This window comes from Papaver somniferum, chromosome 4 (genome assembly GCF_003573695.1).
Source record: "Papaver somniferum cultivar HN1 chromosome 4, ASM357369v1, whole genome shotgun sequence".
NCBI classification, from domain to species: domain Eukaryota; kingdom Viridiplantae; phylum Streptophyta; class Magnoliopsida; order Ranunculales; family Papaveraceae; genus Papaver; species Papaver somniferum.
Window position 1 is genome coordinate 121,516,499 of NC_039361.1, and position 19,268 is coordinate 121,535,766.

Consider the following 19,268-nt stretch of genomic DNA (forward strand, 5'->3'; position numbering starts at 1 on the left):
CAGTAGGTGGGACTAATCTTAAAACTATGAGAAAACCACAAGCTTACCAAGGTCTTTGCTCATGAACTCGATTAAAATCACATTCAACAAAAAATCTGATCATGACTTTATTTCTTAATCCACAAAAAGTTGTAACATTAGGAGATTGGGCTATTGGCCATTGAGAACAAATATGATCTAATAATAAATAATACTTAGTAACAAATTTTTTTCTTTTTTTATTTCAAATGGACTAAAGAGAAACTTAATTGAAAAGAAAGGTATTTAAGAGAGATACCTCAAGCCAATAAATACTGCGTTTTTTATGCTTTCTTTAGATGATTTGATGTCCATCAAAATAGTTAAGGTTTTGATCATGAATAATCATATTAGACAATAAATCATCTTTTTTTAATTTTGCTTTTCATTAGGCATTAACATAAATTTTTTGACTGATTTTTTTCCTGTTACATTTTCCTTTATCGATCTAGATCTTGATTTTTCTTTATCGATCTAGGTTCTCAAGATAATAAGGAAAGAGAGAATTTTTAATATATATATGGGTAGTAATGGAATTTCACTTAATAATGTATCTCTGATTTCTATGTAAAGATAATACTAGTACAACCGTTGCTACGGTGGAAGGGCCGACCGAAGAAGAATCTGAAGATGGGGTTATCTGCGACTACGTTCGCCTTTCAGAAAAAGTGATACTTTCGCTTTGTTTCATAAAAAGTGATACTTTCGCTCCGTTTCAGGAAAAGTGATACGTTCGCCCATTTTCCTGAAACGGAGTGATAATATCACTTTTCATGAAACAGAATGTAAAAGTATCGTTTTTCTAGAAACGGAAAATTAGTCGATCCATAAACCAAAATATGGTTGCATGATGTGTTATGCATCCTTTGTGGTGGTTTTCATAATGGTTATGCATTCAATTTTCGAGAATCGTGCCTAAAGTGAAAGTATCACTTTTCTTAAATGGAGGGAGCACATCGTTTTATTAGTTGCAACGAAAAATTAGTTGATGCATAAACCAAAATATATATACGGCTACATAAAGTATTATGTATCTTTTGTGGTGGTTTGCATAATAAATATACACAATAACCTATAATTGTGCCTAAAATGATAAATACCTCCGAATTTTTCGTAAAAATTATAAATTAGGTATTGTTATTTGTACTCATTGCGTAGATTTTTTTATAACCTTTCCAACGAGATAAAATTTGTAAAATTTCAAAGCAATGATTTTTATATATTTATAATAAAGTTTGCTTTCTAATTATACCCCTGAAAAGATAGGATATATAAGGAAAAATAGGATACATAGGGAATTATGTGAAAAGGCTTTACCAAAAAAAACCTCGCTAAATCTAATTTTTTTTAATCAAATTGAACATTTGTGTTAGGTTTCATTTTACAAAAAAAAATGGCCATAAAAGGGACTCCCTCCCTTCAGGCCCTTCCGGTCGGTCGGCCCAATTATTAATATCGTAAGGTGTATTAGGTTAGTGAAAACTACTATCAGACCCATTTTTAAGATTTTTTCCACGGTGAAACCCACACACGGAAAACTTCATGGGCGCACCCATTTTTGGGGATAAAATTCTTCAGAAACCCATATTTTCTAAAATTCTGTACTTATTTCTTCATATCGATAAGCTTAGATACTCACAAGTCTTCTGTGTCAGAGAGACGATAACATCGTGTGATTGTTAGTTTTTTTCTCTTTCTCTAGGGTTCGATCTGATTCAGATTCCATTCTGCATGTTATTGGTGTTGGTTAATGATGTGGCTGTAGCAGATTTAGACACGAACAGAAGATGGCACCCGCAGGAGGATGGATGGTGATTCAATTAATTTGTACCGTGAATTCTTGGTGTTCGATTGAGCAATTGTCAGCGAGCAAAATTGGAGAAATTGCTTGGCATGAATTGGGTGTTCTAGTCGAATGGAAAATGTTTGTCTGTGTTTGGCATTGCAATACTTCAGAGAAGATGAAGAGAGTTGATGTTGTGACCTGTATTTGGATGGACATAAATTATAAATGGTGATAATGGTAATGGATTTCATTCATTGAGACGGGAATTGTTGGTGTTGGCTCGAGTGGTTTGTACAAAAGAGGAGGAAATGTGAGCCAGCTTAAGAAAACCTTAGGACACACAGAAACTGCACTTCAGTTGCTCGCAGAATTGCCTGAAAGAAGATGGAATCAGTTTCTTAAACTGTCGGCAGTTGGATGGGGTTAAAGAAGATATTTTCAGTTATGTGATTGATCAAAAGTTGGTTTCATTTGGATTTGAGATTTCATGAAGTTGGTATCATATTTGCAAGAGTTTTTGAGCGATGAAACATGGTTAGAAGTTGATATTTTTGTTGTTTATTCTACGAAGAATTGTGACAGGTTCCTAAGCAGCAACAAGAAGACATCATCGACTGCACATCTAATTCCCAAGAGACGGGCTTTGTTCCTCTACAAAACCCATTAGTGGCAGCTGTGTTCAGATCGCACTCACCATCTTTTCCACCTGCATACAACCATCACCACTCCATCCACCACCAGACCATAACCAGTACAACACCATCAGTGCCACATCAGTCCATATTCACCTGCATAACTTCAGTCCACCAGTCGCAATTCAGTCCACTTCCACCTTCTCGCTGCATTTAAAAGAAAATGGAGGTGTGAATAGTGATGCATAACAGGTTATGCATCTATAAAATTTGTTGCATAACTTGTTATGCATTCTCGAAATTGGTTGCATAACACGTTCTGCAGCTCTTTTTTTTGCATAACTTGTTATGCAGTCCAGAAAACGGTTGCATAACATGTTATGCAGCTACTTTTTTTCTTGGTATTGAAACCAACAAAAAATAAGGTTGCATAACTTGTCATGCACCTACAATAATACCTACATGACATGTTATGCAGTCGTGAAAATGGATGCATAACCTGTTATGCATCCGAAAATATGACTGCATACTGCATTATGCATCAATTTTTATATGTACGGACTAAAATCAACCAAAACAATGGTTACATAACTTGTTATAGTACATAACTTTGTTATCCAAATGCATAATTTGTTATGCAGTGGAGAAAATGGTTGCATAATGCGTTATCCGTCTGCATAATGCGTTATGCATTTTTTTTTGGTGGCTGCATAATGGTTATGTATCAAGTTTTCGAAAATTTTGCCTAAGATGATGATTTTTTCGTGAAAAACAAAAATTTGATATTCTTGTTTGTACTCGTTGCGTAGCTCTCTTAAAAAGATTTCCAACGATATAAAATTTGTAAAATTCTAAGGCACGGATTTTTAGATATGTTATATCCAAGTTGTGTTGCCAATTATACCCCTGATACATAACCCGTCATGCGGACGCATAATCTGTCATGCATACATTTTTAATAATTTCATATAATTATGGGTGTCACGGAAATAATTATGGGTGTCACGGAACCTAAAATTAGTTATGGGCCTGACAATGAGAATATTATTTTTTTTGGACATGCCCTTAAGTTTCCCGTTAGGTTTAACAGGACTTTTAATAAACATAAGCAGAAACAAAAGAAAACGAGGCGACAATCCAAGACACAGAGCCGATCCTGAGGAGGTTCAGAAGGTGCGACGCATCAGGCCCGGATCTGACCTAAGGCCTTTTTTCAAGCAGGGGAAAAAAAGAAGGAAAAAGAAGGGGAAAAAAAAGAGTTGGAGAGGTTCGAGCAAGTAACATCCGATATACAAGGTAGTTCAACAAACCGCTAATCCAAATTGACAAGTTGCATCTACATTTTGAATCTTTATTATATTATTACCACAAGCACCTGCTAGATCCAATAGAAATATTTGTATATAACTCATGGCTATATTTTTGAGTTTCTTTCAGGTATTTTTCTTCTTATAGGTGTACATTAACAAAAATAAATAAAAATAACCATTCACGTCAGTAAAAAAGAAATTGACCTTATAAAAGGCCCTACGAAGTTTTTCCGCACAAGACTCAGGACCGGCTCTGCCAAGACAACACAAAAACAAACTCGCAAGGGCCGGAATAACTTGGTAACAAATCTTTTGAATTTTTACCTAAATTCCGCATATAAAGCCGTTTTTTTAACAAATTTTTGGTTTGAATTTTCCAAATTGAGTTTTGATGGTGGCTGCTCGGTTGAGATCAAACACGGCGTATAGCTCTAAAATGGCAAACAAATAAAAAAATTACCAACCAAAGCAAATACGATACGTCGACATGACTCGAGTTGAAGCCGTTTTAAAGCCAAAACATTCCCAGTTTATCTTTCTAAAATATACTACTAAACACAATAATCACAAATTTCAAGGTTCTCTCTCTTTTCACCCGTTGCAACTGTACAGCGTCATCCCCAAAACGAGGTTTCAGTGGTCACATCTCTTTACAATTCATCTCATCTCATCTCTCCTCTAGAAAACATAGTTCCACGCTGCAGCGTTTTCACATGCAATTGCAGTCTACTCCTTCTGTTTCAAGTGTTTTGTTTATTATTTTTTAAATTTGATCTTTGTTTTCTGATACTAAAACACTGGTTCTCCTTCACAAATCTTCGTCAGTCTTATTGGATTTCTACAAAGGCATGAGTTTTTAGTCTGGATTTTCATTAACTGGTTATGATTTTGTTTTGGTACACGCACCAATGGAATTGAAAAAGCTTCCATTTTTAGAACCATTCTTCAATGGGTTTTCTTCTAGTAAAAGAAAAATCTTTTCAAGTTTTAGTTTAGGAGTAGGATCTTCACTTCTTATTCTTAGTTTGATTTATTTGTATGCTCCTGTTGATATTTCTTTATTCCAACCTCTTTTTCAAGGGTTTGGTTCTTCATCATCTAGTGCTCCTATCACTACAAGTACTAATTCTGGTAGTAATGGTTGGCCTTTAGGTGATATCTTAAAGGGATCTAATGTTAGTTCTGATTTAAATTTGAGGGTAAATACTCATCAAGAAAATTCTTCAGAGAGTTCAAAAAATATAACGTTTTTGAATTCTAATGGTGGGGAACAAAATACCCATAAAGGAAATCTTCCAGAGGTATCAAATAATTCAAGTTTTTTGAGTTCTAATGGAAGAGGGGAACAGAAAACCAATGTTGGAAACTTTACTGAATCAAGGGAAAATGGAACTCTAATTAGTAAAGGAGGAAGTGTTGATGACAAAACCCCAATTGGAAGTTTAAATGTTACTTCTTCTGGTAAGGAATCTCACCAACAACAACTACCCATAGATGGCAAAAACACTACTACTGAAGTGAAGAAATCTATTGATCAAAGTGGAGACAAAGAAAGTGTTGCTAACAAAGAAAAAGCCAAGGAAGTTACTGAGAAAGGCAAGGTTACTCGTTCTAATAATGAATCTGGAATTAGCAGTCCTGATAAAGTTGTTAGTACTAATAGTGGGAATTTGAGAGTACTACCTGATCTGAATGAGAAATGTGATGTATATAAAGGTAGATGGGTGAGAGATGAGAATAAACCATATTATCCACCTGGTTCATGTCCTCATATTGATAGAGATTTTGATTGTCATTTAAATGGTAGACCTGATGGTGATTATTTGAGATGGAGATGGCAACCATATGATTGTAATATGCCCAGGTAAGATCTCACCTTCTTTTGTTGTATAAATTAGTGAGTAGATTTAACCTTGTTTGCATATGGTATGATATTAAGTGTAATACAGATTACCACTATTTAGATCTAACTGTTGGTGAATTTAGTTTATAGAAATTATGAGGTTATTAAACTGCTGGGTCTTTTGTCAGCTTACCAAGGCGGCCTGGAAGCAATTGTATGTGTTTAGATCTTTAGTTCATTTCATACTATTCTGAAAGATACTTATAGATTGTTAAAGATGGACAAGGGAGGAGGATGTTTGATTTTGGTGTAAAAGTTATTTGTGTGGAACTTTTAATAGCTATTCTAATGAAAGTACATTTGTTAATTTTTGCTTATGATTTAGGAGTACCTGTTTTGTTTACATCGACTATTCAGTGTAGTTATGTGCGTAGCATTTTTTTGATACTTTGAAGTTATGCATTGTAATACTATTTTAAAGCTGCATCCTACTTTGTTTTTGACTCAACTTTGAATGCAACAGTTTGAATGCTATTGATTTTCTCGAGAGATTGCGTGGAAAGAGGATTATATTTGTTGGGGATTCGCTGAATAGGAATATGTGGGAGTCGTTGGTGTGTATGCTTCGACATGGTGTTGGAAATAAGAGTAAAGTTCATGAGAGATCGGGACAAACTCACTTTAAAGGAGGGCAAAGCTTGTACGATTTTAGATACGAGGTAAGTTTCTAGAGTATTACGTATTGAAGTGTGAGAATACCTTTGTTTTTAGTTATATACTTGAGTGACATTTTCTTTTATGTTTGTAATGCAGGGCTACAACTGTTCTGTGCAGTTTGTGAGTGCTCCTTTTCTGGTTCGAGAATCATTTGCTAAACATGCAAATGGGACGACAGAGACTCTAAGATTGGATTTGATGGATAAAACATCATCAGCATTTCGTGATGCTGACGTGGTAGTCTTTAATACAGGCCATTGGTGGACTCATGAGAAAACCTCTAAAGGGTGAGAGCCAGAGTCGTTATTGATAATAGTTGGCTCTTCTTTTTACTACGTGCAAAATATAAAAAGAAAAGAAACTTAGATCACAAAAAGAACTATTTCGTCTTGTTTCCTATAAGGTCTAGAACTCTAACATTTATAACACTTTCCGTCATGTATTCTGTGGTTGATACAGAGAGAACTATTATCAAGAAGGAACACATCTGTACCCAAATCTGGATGTGATGGACGCGTTCAAGAAAGCCCTCACTACCTGGGGAAGATGGGTCGATAAGAACATCAATGCTAACAGAACGCAGGTTATCTTCAGAGGATATTCAGTTACCCATTTCAAGTACGAACGTCAACATTCTTTATCTTTTAATAGTAGAAAAACTCATAACTTGGATGTCTGTAAAAATCTTTCTGCTAGATCGTATCGTATGGTATTTTTAGGTTTAAGGATGCTCTTTCGATCCAATTTTTTTCCACCCTAACTGGATTTAATCTGCTACTTGAACGATGGTTAAATTTTTACATGAACCAGAGTGTATTTGCTTCATTTGCCTACCTTGATGGCTTATTGTCATAAAAGTTAATGTTTGGATAGTATTATTCGGGCCGTGATTCATGGATTCATGTTATCTCAACTTCCGGAACTTTTGGCCTACCTTGATGACCTATTGTCATAAAAGTTAAAGTTTGGATAGTATTTTTCTGTCCGTGATTCATGCTCTCTCAACTGTAGGGACTTTCAGTAAAATTGCTGTGTGGGGAGAAATTTGTTTATCTGTCTGACAATTTAACATGATTGCAGGGGTGGCCAATGGAACTCAGGCGGCAAGTGCCATAACGAGAGTGAGCCGATTTTCAATGAAACTTTTCTGGCCAAGTACCCTCCAAAGATGAAAATTGTGGAAGACGTGCTAAAACAGATGAAGACTCCTGTAATATATATGAACATAAGTAGGCTTACAGATTTCAGAAAAGATGGACACCCTTCAATATTTAGAATGGAATACAAGACTGAAGAAGAACGGATTGCAGCTGTGCATTCTCAGGATTGCAGCCATTGGTGCTTACCTGGAGTTCCTGATACATGGAATGAGCTGTTGTACGCTTCACTTCTAAAGTTAGGTAAAGGGACGTGGAGAAACTGAAAATATATAAATTCTAAATATTATGCAGAATGTCATTCTTTTTTTTTCCTTTTCGTATGTTATTTTCATTGGAGAGTACGTCAGTTGTAAAAGTCGGATTCCGACAGTGTTCTTGATACACATAGTGTAGCAGTTTAGGCAAAATTATCTCTGTAAATTTCTTACACTCTTAATGTTATATTCAAGGCCACAATTTTTATTACACCCTTTTTAGTGAAGTTAAATTCATATATCCTTAATTACTTGCAATAAGTTGCATTGATAGTCATTCACTTAAAGAATCACTTGACGAAAATGTTTCCCTTAATGCAGGTTATGGTTTTTGAATTACTGCAGTCAGCAGGTTTGCCGGTGGCCATTGTTTCTACTTAACTAGTTCTACTTGTGTGCAAAACAAAATAATTGTGGTTATGCTGATTATTCAGATTGGAAAGGTGTCCTGCCGAACTGGTCTTTCTAAAAAGGGTGTCATTAGCCAACCGATGCCTGAGCAAAGCCGGATCTCCATCTTGTAGCAGCTTTCCCCGGTTTACCTCTTAAAGACAGAGCCATGTGGCTGGCTGAAACTTCAGAGCAAAATACCACAGCCTTGGGGCTTAGGATTAGGAACACATCCTCTGTAGCCTTCTCAAGAAAGGCATGCCAAACAATCATGCTGCGGTCAAATGGTTAGACCTGTCCCTTTTTAAGGAGGAGGAACGAGTCAATTTGTAAGCCTTCAAAATGCCTAATAAGAATGTCACACTTGTCCCTCATATACAACTCTGCAGCTGCCAAGTGCCTAGTATCTGCCAAGTGTAAACTTGACTCAGTTTTTCATTAACAAATTTTCTGCTGATTAATGCATTTTTCAGTTGATAATGGAATCCAGAAGTTTTCCATTCTCAGAGAAATATTCATCTTATATGTTTTCTGCAGGTAGAAAAAGGCTACTGTCGGTTTCTAGTTTAGTTATAGTGTCTTCTTCGCTTCTTATTCTTGCATTAATTTTTCAGTATTTCTCATTTAATATATCTGTATTACAACCACTTTTTCATAGTTTTCGTTCCACTACTACTACTACCAGTAGCAATCATACCGACATTAAAAATGTTTCTGATTATGATGTGGGAAAAACCCATGAAGAGATTTTCTCAAATGGATTAAAAAATGCAAGCCTTTTGAGTTCTTATATTGGACAAAAAGACCATGTAGGAGGGAGTGTTGATGGCAAAACCCTAGGACAAAGTTCAGTTGGTGATATGAAAAATGATAGTTCTTCTGGTGAGACACAACAACAACCCCCACAATGCAGCATTTCTGAGAATAGTAATGCCGATGTTTATGAGAAATGTGATATCTATAAAGGTAAGTGGGTAAGAGATGAAAAGAAACCATATTATCCGGTTGGTTCATGTCCTCACATTGATAAGGGTTTCAATTGTCATGCAAACGGTAGACCAGATGATGATTATTTGAAATGGAGATGGCAACCAGATGACTGTAATATACCCAGGTAATTCCTCTAACCTTCTTTTATGTATATATTTGTGAGCCATCTAGGTGTAGGCACCATTAGGATTATCAAACACCGGACAACTTATAACAACCTAGTGAAGGTGCATCTTCTAGCCTGGCAGTTTTTCATGGGCATTGCGGCATGAGGTCATATGGTAACAAAAATGTTTGTGTAGCACTAAGATTTGCTCATTCCTCATTAGTATATGGATCAGGACTCTGACTTCTGACAAAGTAATTTAAACAAACTTGTCCGTTATCCTGTTATGCTGATCTGATGCTTCCCACGTTAGGTGTCATGGCATGTGTTAGGAACCTGTTATGTTTTTTGGCTGGAGCCACCCTGAGCTAGTGTCCTAGTAAAACATGATACCATATCAGTTAACGTGACAAATTTTCACCCACCATAGATGTGTATCATTAACTTTCGGCAGACTTTATGAGACCACAAGGCTTCTTAAGGTGTGTTCACGAGGCCAGTTAAGCTAATAGAGTTGTAGGTGCTCCATTAGTTTAGTAAGGAAATTTTTTGCACCAAATCTGTTTTCTGTGAGAGAGGCTACTGGTATAGTAATGTCATTGCATCTTTGTTCTGCTGTCATATAAAATCTTGCCTTCAGTGTTAAATGTCAATGCAACTTCACAGCTTCAATGCTACTGATTTTCTGGAAAGATCGCGTGGAAAGAATATCACATTTGTTGGGGATTCACAGAATCGGAATATGTGGAAATCATTGGTGTGTATGCTTCGGCATGGTGTCGCAAATAGTACTAGAGTGCACAAGATTTATGGAAAAAACTACTTTGTAGGATTTATATACGAGGCAAGTTTCTATATCTAGTTCTACTTCTTGAAATGTGAGAATGTACTTCTTTTGGTTCTATACTCATTTTTCTTTATGTGGTATGGCTGTCTGGCAGGATTACAACTGTTCTGTGCAGTACGTGAGTGCTCCATTTCTTGTTAGAGAAACATCAGTTAAACTTGAAAATGGAACGTCGCCAACAGAGACCTTAAGGTTGGATTTGATGCATAAGAAATCAGAAGCATTTAATGAAGCTGATGTGATAGTCTTCAATACAGGCCAGTGGTGGAATTACGATAAAACCTCTAAAGGGTGAGAACAATTCCGTAGTTTATTATATCAATCAGACAAAGACTAAAAAACATTATAGCTCTTATTTTTGTTCTGCTGTTGTTTATACAGAGAGAACTACTATCAAGAAGGAACGTATCTGTACCCAAAATTGGAGGTTCTGAAAGCATTCCATAAAGCTCTCATTACCTGGGGCAAATGGGTTGATGAAAACGTCAATACTAGTAGAACGCAGGTTATCTTCAGAGGATATTCATTTACCCATTTTAGGTAAGAAACTAAATAACATTTTGCTCTGTTAAAACACTTAGGGTGTCTGTACTCTAAAAATTGTGGTTTTACAATTCGTTCTGCATTCATAGTGAAGAACTGTCCAACTTTGATTCAGAAAAATATTCTGCATTCTGGAAAGCACTTGCCATACCTAGCTCTCAAACCAACTACCTAGGCAAGTAGGCATTTTGTACAATGAGCTTGATTTTGATGGCATACGTAGTTGTTTAGATGCTAATTCATACGTGAGTTCTCCACTACTAAAAAAAGTAGCTATAATTGGAAAACGTTTTTATCTCTTTTATACTCTTATGAGATGATATTGTTGTTGCAGGGATGGTCAATGGAATTCCGGTGGTCAATGCCATAAGGAAACTGAGCCAAACTTTAATGATACTTCTTTAAGGAAGTACCCTACAAAGATGAAAATTGTAGAAAACGTGCTAAAACAGATGAAAACACCTGTCATATATATGAACGTAAGCAGGCTTACGGACTACAGACAGGATGGTCATCCATCAATATACAGAATGGAATATAAGACCGAAGAAGAACAGGCTGCAGCAATGCATTCTCAGGATTGCAGCCACTGGTGCTTACCTGGAGTTCCTGATACTTGGAATGAATTGATGTACGCTTCCCTCCTAAAATTCGGTAAAGGACCATGGACTAACTGAGAGTAGTAATTTGATTATTTATTTTTTTGAAAGTTAAGTAGATTAAAGTAAACTAGGGAAACAAAGGAGTGTCGAAAGTGTTGGTTACCCTTATCTCATTACAATGGTTTGAGATATTGGTATAGAGTCTATAGACCAACATATTGTCAACCCATCAGCAGAAATTGGAAATACAGCTAGAATTGAAAGTTGACAGTCTAAATTAAGAGCAGAAATGACTATCCGTTGTTGTTTATGGATTCTTCTTTTGCGTGCTTCCTTGCCAATATATTAGCAACCACGTCACATCTTCTGTGCTTAAATTGAAGGGAAAATTGGGAAAAAATTTCCCAATATGGGGTGCAATGTTGGAAATCTGCTCCAATATTAAAAATAGTTGGGAAAATGCCCCATTACGTTAATATCGACATCCAATCCAGTTAAGTGACATGTGTAAGACCACCATCACCACATCCAATCCAGTTAAGTGACATGTGTAAGACCACGAGAACCACCACCAAAACTTCCACCGGCACCACATGAATCCTAAACCTTAGATCATGAATTTTTAGCCCTGAACCTTAATTATGAAGGATATGTTAGTCTTTTTCTTTGCGTGTGTGAACTCATACATATGACTTAACTGGATTTTTAACAGAATGGAGCATTTTCCAAACTTTTAAATGTTGAACATTGCACTTTGAATTGGGGCATTTTTCCAAGTTTCCCTAAATTGAATACACAAAAGATTGTCACATGAAAGTAGAATCTTCATAGCTTATGAAACCATAGCCTGGTTTCTCGAAACGATGTTACTTGATTCATCTTGTTCACAAAGTATTAATCTTTGGCGATCATCTTCAACCCAAGAGTTCTCTAGGCCCGTACTTTTTGCCCAAGTAGAGCTGCTGCAGCAGAGGATGCGTTGAAGGTCCAGCTCAAGCCTGGATAGGTGTTCCTATATTAGAACTAAGAATGAAACCGGTCCCAGCTCTAGCCTGGATAGTTGTTCCTGTATCAGGACGAATAATTAAACCATAACCAGCAGGAGATGAAAAATCAACCCAAAAAGCATTAAAGTTAACTTTGGACCGAGTAGGTAAAGGTTTAGTCCAGCTTTGATATGTGCAATTTGGTTGCCTTGGAAGACCAGAGTCGGTTGTTGTCCTATGATATGAGGTTTCATTTATATTGGCACTCAGAGGAGGCCAGAAATTCAATGTGTTTCTGAACTGGTAAAGCTAATTGTAAACTTGTGGTAGATTTGGATTGAAAGATTCTAAGATATCTTTCGGCCAACATTTTGTACCCTTTGTTTCTATATCACTATTGTTAACCTGCGAACCAATCCGAGTACATGGAAGAAAAGGGGAAAGCAGTATCATTTCTATGATTCATACTCGCCAGTAGAGGTAACATCTACACAGACTTAGCACAAGGACACTCGGAAAAACAAATGTTTTAAAGCTTCACATTCATGCTCACGAAAAATGTATTTCATATCTATATCTTTCATCTACTGACCCGGGTTCTTCCTAACAGGCAGTCCATTATGAATACATTTCCACAAAAAAGTTTTAATTCTTTGTGAGATACTTAGTTTTCAGAAAGTTACATTTGCTAACATAGTACTAGATCACCGCTGCCACGGTGGGGAGGGCCGACCGAAGAAAAACGAAACACTGTTATGTGTAATGTGTTATAAGGCTAAAATTGATATGCACGGTAGTTTATATAAATTTCCCCATTTTTTATGCATCTTTTGTGGTGGTTTGCATCAATTTACCCCATGTGTATGTATCAGGTGGTTTGCATCAATTTCCCCATGTATTATAATTTTTTGTGGTGCTTTGCATAATGGCTATGCATTAAATTTTAAAAGTCACCATCGGATTTTTCGTAAAAACACTAAATTCTAAATTGTTGTTTGTACTCGTTTTGTAAATTTTTTAAAATCCTTTCCAATGACACAAAATTTGTAAAATTCCAAGGCACAGATTTTTACATATGTTATGTTAAAGTTTGGTTGCCAATTATACCCCTGAAAAAATAGGATGTGTAAGGAGATATAATAATTAGACTAAAAGGAGGGACATTTTAGGTTTTTCAGCTCTCAAAGACTACCACCAAAACCAAATCCAATCTTTTTATTAGATTGAACATTTGTGTTATGCTTCATTTGACAAAAAAGTGGTCATAAAAGGGACTCCTTCTCTTCGGTCGGTCGGCCCAATAATCAGTAGATGGGTTTTTAAGTTTTTGATACATGAATTTCACAACGAAAATCTCATTTTTAGTGAGTAGCCATCTTTGTTTATCTTGTTTCATCCTGCCTTTTCTATCTATAAATATTCGGATACCTAGGTTTTGGGAAATTATTCCTAACTTCCTTTTCATTCCACTTCTTCGTATTTGAGTCCAGTAACTCATATACAAGTGTTAAAGAGTTTAATTATAACACAGAAAGATAAGAGATTATTTTTCATACCTGGTATCCATTTCTCTGTCCGCACATGAATTAACTTACCATCACCTACCTCCCAGCAACTGGAGTGATGAATCAGAGAAACACCTTACAAAATACATCTCCATATCCAAGAAGCATTTTAGTGTTTCTTAGAATGGAATACAATTATATCTCTAAAGTATTTATCTTTTAACACATCACCGCATATAATATCCTGTGTATTTTCTAATCTCCAAGCAAGCTTGGCAGTCATTGCCTTGTTCATCTTTTTAGCTTCTTTAAAACCCATGCCTCCTAGTTCTATGGGTTCACAAAGAAATATTTCTAGCTAATTGGGTTAAAACTTTTAGAGTTATTCTGTTTGCCCTATCAAAAATCTCCTTGGATTGCGTCGATTTTATTAGTTATTTTCCTTGGCAAGGAGAAGCAACTCATTTAGTAGATGATGGGCAGACTAGATATGACATATTTATTAAGTATCATCTTACTCACTTGAACCATTGTTTTACCATTCCAACATTTAGCTTTAGTTTCCATATTTTGCACAATTTTGTCAATTTTTTTTTATTTTTGATCTATCTATAAAGAAAGGTGCTCCTTGATAAGAGTCTGTGATGCTTATTTTGTTTATTTTTAAGAGCCTAATCATGATTCTCTGAAGCTGAGAGTGTATCTTTTTACTAAAAAAAATACCAGACTTTGAAAAGTTCGTAAGTTGCCCAAATGTATTTCTAAATTGACTAATAATGTTTAAGAGATTTTTGCGACTTACATGATTTGCTTTGGAAAATAATAGACAGTCGTCTGCAAATAGGAGATGAGAAATTGTTTGACTATGTCTAGAAAATTTAACTCCAGTAATGTGTTTGGTTTGTTCCTTAGCAATAAGGAGCCTTGAAAAGACCTCCATAAAAGTTAGGAAGAGATAAGGAGATAGTGGATCTCCTTGTTTCAAGCCTCTTATAGGAGTGAAAAACTCACATGGGGTACCATTGAGTAAGACTGTAATAGAAACATTAGAAACACACTGGTGGATTAAGCTGCACCAGCCTTTACTAAAGCCAAATGCAAAAAGAGTTTGGAGCGAAAAATCTCAATTGACTCAAATGCCTTTGACATGTCAATCTCACCCTTATACCCCCATTCTTGATTTTTATTTTCTTAAGTGACTGAATAACCTCATGTCCAACTATAATGTTGTCTGCTATTTGTCTTGAAGACAAAAAAATGTCAACTGATATGTAGAGATCATTCTTTCTAAGAACACCCTGAATCCATTGAAGTTTAGATAAAATTTTGCAAGGGGTGATACTTAAACCAGGGGGTCTAAAATTATTAAGAGTTATTGGGTTCTTTATTTTAGGGATTAAAAAAAAAAGTCTCATTTAATTTGGGCTTTAATTTTTTTGTTTTGAAAACATCTTGCGTACTGTAACAATTTGTTTTTATAACAACTCTCAATTATATTTAAAAACATTAACTTGTTTGCTTTCAAAGCCTTTACTACTTTTTAAACCTCCTCTAGAGTTGGAATTAATAGCAAAAATTCATTATCCTGTTCAGAGATCATTCTTGGGATTAAACCCATAAGCTCCTAATCCAGAACAGTAAAGAGTGGTTGTTAAGAGAGTTCCGAAGTGGAGTTTTAATTAAGCAACAATTCGGGAATTATTTTTCAGAATATCCCTATTTTGATTAAGCAGACAATCTATCCTATTTCCTTTTATTTATTTTTAGAGTTTTAATGTGAAAATAATTTGTATTTCTTTATCCTAATTTCACAAAATTGTCTCTTGAGATTTGTTTAGCTATCGCTTCTTGTGTATTCTAGAGGGTTGCTAACTCAAATATTTTGTCATTCAAAAGAAATTGTTTTTCTTTTTTGTAAATGATTAGAGGCCTTCAGGTGGTCTATATCTTTTAAAAAAATTGAAATTGCCAGTGTTAGAGCATAGCTCGGTTGAACCCACCAAGCGTTGGTATGTCAAGTTTGGTTGTCATATTTTAGTGAGCCAAAACTCACTTAAGAGTCGTTTGATTATGTACTAAAGTCAACTTCATATAGGTTAGCTTGAAAGTATTAGGATCTGAGACATTACAAGTATTGCGAAGACTTGAAAAAGTGAAGAAGTAAGGAGCTACAACGACAATATTATCATTCCACTTGAGGTTAGTGATATTTGACTTGAATTGTTTCATTCCCTAAGCGTATCTTTCAAGTCGTGCATATTGAAAACAAAATTGCGAAGCATGAATGATTATACTCTAGTTAGACATAGTATTAAGGAATAAAATACGAAGTTTATTGCTAACCATTAAACTTTGTAGATAAGACATCGAAATAATCGTCCGAATGCTATTATGATTGTGTATGGGTATAAGGTGAAGATTTCATCCTAGGAAACAATGTTTTACATTTGTTTTAAGGAAGTAAATTCATGAACTTGTTTTGTGAATCGAAAGATAAATCGCCAGGAGTTATTGGTATTGTTATTCATTGCATATCTTTTGAACTACCAATATGTGTGATTAGTATAACCGCTCATGACTTGTTTATGTTCTTGGTAAAACTATTCAAAAAAGGCCTGACTTTTGTATTGGTATGACTTTTATTAGTGAAACCGATCTTAAGTAATCATCTAAGATGGTATGATCGATTTTGTGTTATTGGTATGACCGACTCTGGGTAAAGAGGAACTGATCCTAGTAAGAGGTGCAACCTATCACAAAGGGGAATCGATTCTTTTATGAGGTGCAACAAGTTTTTAGCAGAAAGGGGAACCGATCCTATGGACATGTGCAGCAAGTACAAGTTAGATACCATATATATGTGGGGAACCAATCCTAGTACCTATTCAACCGAATTTTGGAAAGCTAGTGTGACTATGCACAGTACTCACATGGAGGTAGAACCGAAACTTGTATTGGTAGAACCGTGAAACCCATGATTTGTGATTGAGTGTTCTTGATCAATCACATAGTTCTTGAAAGTCATATGAACCAATTCTAAACTTGTTTGGAAGTGTGGCAAATCGGTTTCAAGATTGTAAGTATGAAAGAGGACTTACAAAGTAAGGATGTCGACATACTTTGAACATGTGCAGTAACGCTAATCTTTAATAGTTCAAAGTTATTCCTTAATAGCTAAAGGAAAAAAAATTCCAGATCGAATAAAATAAATTGAGAATCTTTTATTTAAGGTTTTTAATTTTATTTTAGGAAAATGAAAATTAGTAATGTGCATTTACTAGTTGGAGATTTTCCAAGAGATTTTCGGTCATTATTTTGGACAAAGCATTTCGAGGAATTATGGAAACCGAATCTGGAATATATTGCATATCTTGAGAATATTTTCGGTTTTGGAAATTCCTTGGTGTCCAAACTTTCTTGGTCTATAAATATGAAAGTTTGAATTTTGAGCAAACTAATCCTCGTACAGCAAGAACTATCTCAGTTGTGCTGCTACTGGTGAAGCCTCCTATTCGGAGAGGAGAGTAACCTAATTAGGCGAAATATCTTACGGCCGCTCAGTTTAAAGTCTTCTTTGGGATTGAGAAGCTCTATTAGTACCGTTGGTGGGAAACTAGATAATTGTGGTTTATCTTTTGTTTTCGAATGATTTAATTGACTAACGGTGGTTGAACTTTGATTGCACCTAGTTTTTTATGCTTGAGAATCTTCTCTTCTGATATAAGATTCACTCAAACTAGATCGAAATTTCGACGGGGATCTTTAGACTGTTTGTAGATCTAAAGACGTATTGTGATAATCCATTGTTAACAGACTTTGTTCTGTGCGTGATTGATCAGAAGAGATTCAAGTTGATTGTGTGCGGGTGTTTATTGAAGATCTAAGAAGATTTGAAGACAAAGAAGACTTTGAAGATTTCTGATTTGGGATTCATAATTTGTGGTGTGGACCATACTTGTTTCGGTAAAAGAGGATCCAACTATAATCATTTTATCCTTGTGGTAGATTAGATTGATTAGTTGTGTAGATCGGCATCAATACAATTCTTTGTGATTAAAAGTATTGATTGCAAAATCTTAACAAATTACTTCGGTAGTTGATAATAAGATAGATCTAAGAACCTGACGAAGGAGTTTATTGAGATAAATAGAAGAGCCTTTGTCGAACTCACATCACTTGGTTTAAGAGAGTTGATACCAAACATATTTGTTGTTCCTTTACTGTTTGGAATACGAACCAAGTACGTGACTTATTACAAGTAGTAGGCATGGGAATACATACGGAACTAGGTGAACTATAGGTTTAGTTGCTTGGTCTCAACTATACGAAGTTGGTTTGATTTTGTATAGCGGCTTAATCCTGAGAGTATTCAATTCTGGACAAGGTCCCTGGATTTTTCTGCATTTTGCGGTTTCCTCGTTAACAAAATATTGCTGTGTCATTTACTTTTATTTTCCGTAATTATAATTATTGTTATTATAATTTAGAGTAAATTACACAAACATTAATTCCTATTTACTTGATAATTAATCCTATTGTGTTTTGTTAAGTGCGAACCTTTTATCAAGTAAACATACTTCGTTGTTTTGTCTCGATCTCGTATCCATAGACGATCACACGAAGTGTGAACCGATTAATTGTATTGTCTCGACTCAGTCCATAGACAATAACTTTCGGAGAAAGGACTTATAGGTGGAAAAGTTTTAGATTGAGGTATATTTGGGTACCCTAGTCTTTTCAATTGGTATCAGAGCAGACAAACACGAAAAGATCTAACAATCTGTGTTTGGTGCGATTCAACCTATAAGAATTGAATCTAATGGATGATTCAGTTAACGTAAAGCAAGACATCAAGAGTTTTGAATTAACACTTGATGATGGAATCTACGATTTAATATCTGAAGAAATCATCTCAAGAGATTCTACTAGACAAGTTAATCTTGTTAATGATGTAGAAACCGATGACAACTGGAAAAATTTTATAGAAGAAAGGATGGATGAAATTTCCGATGATGATGACTCAGATTTTGAACGAGAAGTAGAAGTGGATATCTCAGAATACTCTAAACTACTGAATCCTTTGAAAAATAAAAAACTGAGATCTTCAGATTTCGTTGGTCTTATGACTCCTCTTTGTTGTGAGAATTAGAAATTTAAGAAGGTTTTTCAAGGATATTATATTGGTTACCAAATCAGTGATTTTCTCCTTAAAGATGGTACTGACGAGCTAAATTCAAAGAAATTAGAATGTGAAATTCTTCGAATAGATCTCTTTTTGTCAAAAAAGAAACTTGCGGAATATGAAGCAAGGGTTAATTCTCAACCAAAGTTTTGAAGAGAAAGAAGGTTATATCTCTCACGAGAAAAACATCTAAAGGCTGATCTAGCTGGTGCTCTTGATAAAATCAAGACATTGGAAGAAAAAATTTTGGACCTTAAAAATTTCAATGTTAGCTCAAACAATTTAACCTCAATGTTAGAAGCAAGTAGAAATCATCGTGATACACGAGGATTGGGCTATAAGGGAATAGATGCTTCAAATATTAACAAAGAGGTAAAATTTGTTAAAGCTACCAATT

The 19,268-nt window shown here is 35.2% G+C and overlaps 2 protein-coding genes across 2 annotated transcripts; both read left to right on the plus strand.

Annotated features, from left to right (window-relative positions):
- Positions 1-4,298: 4,298 nt before the first annotated feature.
- Positions 4,299-7,934, plus strand: LOC113276484 (protein trichome birefringence-like 2). The gene is made up of 5 exons (XM_026526089.1): positions 4,299-5,610; positions 6,113-6,308; positions 6,403-6,593; positions 6,766-6,924; positions 7,387-7,934. Exons 1-5 carry the CDS (start codon positions 4,655-4,657, stop codon positions 7,727-7,729), a joined length of 1,845 nt encoding a protein of 614 aa, XP_026381874.1. The 5' UTR covers positions 4,299-4,654; the 3' UTR covers positions 7,730-7,934.
- Positions 7,935-8,589: 655 nt separating this feature from the next.
- LOC113273068 (protein trichome birefringence-like 2) lies at positions 8,590-11,476 on the plus strand. Its single transcript, XM_026522837.1, has 5 exons — positions 8,590-9,224; positions 9,873-10,050; positions 10,148-10,344; positions 10,435-10,593; positions 10,931-11,476. The coding sequence occupies exons 1-5, from the start codon at positions 8,590-8,592 to the stop codon at positions 11,271-11,273; spliced, it is 1,512 nt and encodes a 503-aa protein (XP_026378622.1). The 3' UTR covers positions 11,274-11,476.
- The last annotated feature ends 7,792 nt before the right edge of the window (positions 11,477-19,268 follow it).

Excerpts from the sequence above, each read along its gene's own strand:
- LOC113273068 (XM_026522837.1), top strand. The coding sequence starts at position 8,590 with ATGGAATCCAGAAGTTTTCCATTCTCAGAGAAATATTCATCTTATATG. Across the intron at positions 9,225-9,872 it reads GATGACTGTAATATACCCAG|CTTCAATGCTACTGATTTTC; the intron begins GTAATTCCTCTA and ends GCAACTTCACAG. Across the intron at positions 10,051-10,147 it reads TTGTAGGATTTATATACGAG|GATTACAACTGTTCTGTGCA; the intron begins GCAAGTTTCTAT and ends GCTGTCTGGCAG.
- LOC113276484 (XM_026526089.1), top strand. The coding sequence starts at position 4,655 with ATGGAATTGAAAAAGCTTCCATTTTTAGAACCATTCTTCAATGGGTTT. Across the intron at positions 5,611-6,112 it reads TATGATTGTAATATGCCCAG|TTTGAATGCTATTGATTTTC; the intron begins GTAAGATCTCAC and ends TGAATGCAACAG. Across the intron at positions 6,925-7,386 it reads TATTCAGTTACCCATTTCAA|GGGTGGCCAATGGAACTCAG; the intron begins GTACGAACGTCA and ends ACATGATTGCAG.